The 3505-nt window shown below is 30.4% G+C and overlaps 1 protein-coding gene across 4 annotated transcripts; it reads right to left on the bottom strand.

The window, feature by feature from the left end:
• Positions 1 to 3047, bottom strand: LOC125418776 (RNA-dependent RNA polymerase 1-like). 4 transcript variants are annotated; one of them, XM_048463255.2, is made up of 3 exons: positions 2908 to 3047; positions 1537 to 2045; positions 8 to 305 (listed from the first exon to the last, which is right to left on the bottom strand). In XM_048463255.2, the coding sequence occupies exons 2-3, from the start codon at positions 1875 to 1877 to the stop codon at positions 158 to 160; spliced, it is 489 nt and encodes a 162-aa protein (XP_048319212.2). In that variant the 5' UTR covers positions 1878 to 2045; positions 2908 to 3047; the 3' UTR covers positions 8 to 157. The 4 variants fall into 4 exon arrangements, with proteins under 4 accessions (XP_048319213.2, XP_048319212.2, XP_048319211.2 ...); XM_048463254.2 differs by lacking the exon at positions 2908 to 3047 and adding an exon at positions 2757 to 2896; XM_048463253.2 differs by lacking the exon at positions 2908 to 3047 and adding an exon at positions 2757 to 2886 and having other exon boundaries at positions 1537 to 2678.
• Positions 3048 to 3505: the final 458 nt, after the last annotated feature.

Below are 3505 nucleotides of genomic sequence, written 5' to 3'. Positions count from 1 at the left end.
TTTTTTTATTGTAATAAGTGTTTAACAATGCCTCAAAACTATTAAAAACAAAAGCAAAAATAATTCTACTAATCAAAATGCATTAAAAATTAAAATTTAGAAAATAAAGAGTAAAAAAAAAAAAAAAATTCAAGCATCTAAGTGCAATTCATAATTGTTAAAATTTAGGAAAGTTATGATTTCCTGCGCTGGAACTCAGCCACAAAGTCCATATGTGTAAGCAAAACGGAGCATCTTCCAATAAAAAGTCATTGTACACCCAATAGCTCTGCCTCTCTTCCAATTGTCTGCAACTATCTTGGGCTCTGGCAGCAATGGTTCATAAGTAATCAATCAGGGTCAGCTTTGAGGGTATGCAACATATGCAACTATAAGGATACCATAGTCATAGCTATATAATAAATTATGTATATGTATTTTTTTTTTATTTAAAGAGTTTTTTGAAAGGAATTTATTTTTATCAAAATTAATTGGCACAAAATTTGAAGATAAAAGGATCAAAAAATATATAAATATTAGATGAATGTATCTTTGTTTTTTTCTTTTCTTTTTTTGAAAAAAAATAGAACATATTAATTAACAGGATTTTTTTTTATTATTCTTGAAACACACATCACAATTAAATATTATCAAACATCATTAAGGTAACCTATATAATAATGCATAGTAAATATCACTATATGCAAAACTAATTAATAAAAATATATTTATATATTATTTTATGGAAAGTTATTGGTTGAAAATTGAAAAAAATTATTTTACTAAATTTTAACTAGCCAAAAAAAAAAATATTTAATAGTGCTTTAGAAAACACTCTCTTATTAAAAAAATAGAAAAAAGAAAAAACTCTTCATTTTCTCTATAACTATGTGATTCATAATTTTGTTCATGTGTTTATGCTCTTTTCCATAAATAACATAATTATATAGTTTTTGCCAATGTACTTTTTTATCTTTGTTTTACCATAAGTCAATTTTTATTTTTCTGATATATTCTATTACTTTTGTATTTGTTTAATTTCGATTTGTTTTTTGGTTATATTTTTTTTCTTTTTTGCTATAAAAATTTAAAATGCATCTTATAAAATTATTTTTTTCTTTAACCAAGTTGAACATCTTTAACCAAGTTGTTGTGCTCATAATTACTCCAACAAACGAAACAAACCAACTCATCTGAAATTCTAGACCGCTTTACCATCATTGAAAAGAAATGAATATGTCATTGATTTCCTAATAATGTAGCAAATGGAAACATGGAGTTTACATATATACACACATATAAAAGCCTATTAAACATTCTAAAGCAATAAACTAACAGTAGCCTGTTTCATCAAAGTGTAACCAATTGAGAATGATTACGAAATTTCAGATTTAAGTTGGAAGAAACTTTTTGCATCTTCTAAAAGCAGAATCATCAATTTGATCTACTCCCATCATGTTTATAGTGTTATCACAAAGTAAAGAAACACCATGCCAAATAAGAAATAGTACAATATGGGAAAATAGCAAAACTGGAAGATCAAATTAGATAGCTAACCTGGATGAGAAGAAACTTGGTAGCTTGACGTCGTGGACGACGTAGCTCAATCTTCCAAATGCTCTCACAGGGGACCTCAAGCTTGTATTCGACAGAATGATAAGAGAAAAGAAGTAGAAGTTTCTAAGCCCCATTCCAAATTTCACTGATACATTCCTCCTTTTCCATAGCACAGAAAACTTGTCCTCAGAGATCTGACCTCCAATGCATAATGTTGCATCATCCATGCTATAGGCAGAGACCTTTGGCTTCTTTTCAATGTCGAGATCCAACTCCCGAGCTTGTAAGTAAGACACCTCATCATACCAAAAGCGTTCATCCGGATCAGGTGCCAAGTCCATGATAATCTAGTGAATTGAACTTTAGCAAATGCCCTTCGCTGATTTTTGTACTGCCCAACCTCAACAGCATAAACGGTTCCTTCCCCAGTATATTCCTCTAGAAATTCCACCGCATCTTTTGGATTTTCTACACCAGAAAATCCATGTAACCGGATTGTCTTTCCCATTCTGTATACATGTTTCCGTAAACAACATCAAAGTTTTAGTAACTCTAAAACTCAATTTGAGTTTCTCACAGTAAATTAGTACCTTTTTTCAAAAGTTGATCAAATTTGAACAGAACAGAGATTTGAGTTTCCTATCATACTATAACGTCAAGTGCTACATATATATTTATATATATAACAGAATCCGATATATAACACCGATATAGAACACTACCAAAAGAGAGAGTTATAGCAATTATGCACTAATAGATCAGAGAAACAATGGAGACATAAAATTAATTTGGTTCTTGCAACTTTCTCGGTGAAAACCAAAGAAAAAAAATGTCACATAATGCCTTCCACAGTTAAAAACAAAATAAATAAATAACAAAAAAAAAAAATATATATATATATATATATATTAACACAATGCTTCAATTTTTCAACTACCCACATAAAAACAAAAATATTTTTCCAAAGCAGTTCAATGAGAACCGGCTTTACTGGGCGTTCTGAAAATTAAACAGGCTAGTCAAAGAAAGATTTTAAAAGGGTATTCAATGATAACGAGAGAATTAAAATATTGTCCCCTGAAAGTGTAAGCTCAAAGATAACTAAACGGTGGCTTCAATGGCTTCCTGCTTTACTGAGCGTTCTGAAAATTAAACCGGCTAGTCAAAGAAAGATTTTAAAAGGGTATTCAATGATAATGAGAGAATTGAAAGAGTGTCACCTGTAAGTGTAAGCTCAAAGATAACTAAACGGTGGCTTCAATGGCGCAAAAATGATAGCTCATCTAATCTATCTGCATATATACACGCACGCACGCACGCACGCACACACATTTACGACAGTATTAGATGAAATGGAGAGTGGTATAGTACCTTTCGTGGTCAAGTTTTAAGTCTTCTATTTTCTCTCTCTTTCTCGGGCGACAAACAAAGTAGAATAATGGTCATGATCCCGTACTTCGCAGCACTAATTCATGCCTGCTGTACATGAAACGTGGCGACATATACTTGCAGTTAAAAAGATGGTTCTCAAATTACATTAAAAAAATAAAAATTTTAAATTTAATAATATTAATAATAATAATAAATCACTATGTAAGCTAGCTAATGGAAAGAGTGAATATTGTAGTGGTGGTGGCCCCGCATTCCAGGTCTTAATGAAATAAAAGCCAGAGTAGAGATAAGTGTGTTTTCTTTTCTTTTGAATTTAGTAATCAATTATATAAAGATCAAATTTATTTCATTTTGTTGTTTTTGTGACTCGAAGCCACAATATTCTATTTTATGGGTGTGTGTCAATGTGAGGGATCAGTAGTACTACTAGCCAATTTCATTTGAGAATAATAATAAAAAATAAAAAATAACAATAAAAAATAAAAAAATGCATAATATGTAATTGACATAAAGGACAGATGAAAATGACAACCCCGCTAGGTTTCAGCAGAGCTTCTCGGAAATTTTATCAGTTGGT

Source organism: Ziziphus jujuba, chromosome 12 (genome assembly GCF_031755915.1).
Source record: "Ziziphus jujuba cultivar Dongzao chromosome 12, ASM3175591v1".
In the NCBI taxonomy this organism is placed as follows: Eukaryota; Viridiplantae; Streptophyta; class Magnoliopsida; order Rosales; family Rhamnaceae; genus Ziziphus; species Ziziphus jujuba.
The sequence above is the reverse complement of the archived record's forward strand: the minus strand, read 5'-3'. Positions and strand labels throughout refer to the sequence as shown.

Coding starts and splice junctions, on each gene's coding strand:
- LOC125418776 (XM_048463255.2), bottom strand. CDS start 1,877: ATGGACTTGGCACCTGATCCGGATGAACGCTTTTGGTATGATGAGGTG. Junction 306..1,536: donor CCAAGTTTCTTCTCATCCAG/GTTAGCTATCTA, acceptor CATTGCTGCCAG/AGCCCAAGATAGTTGCAGAC.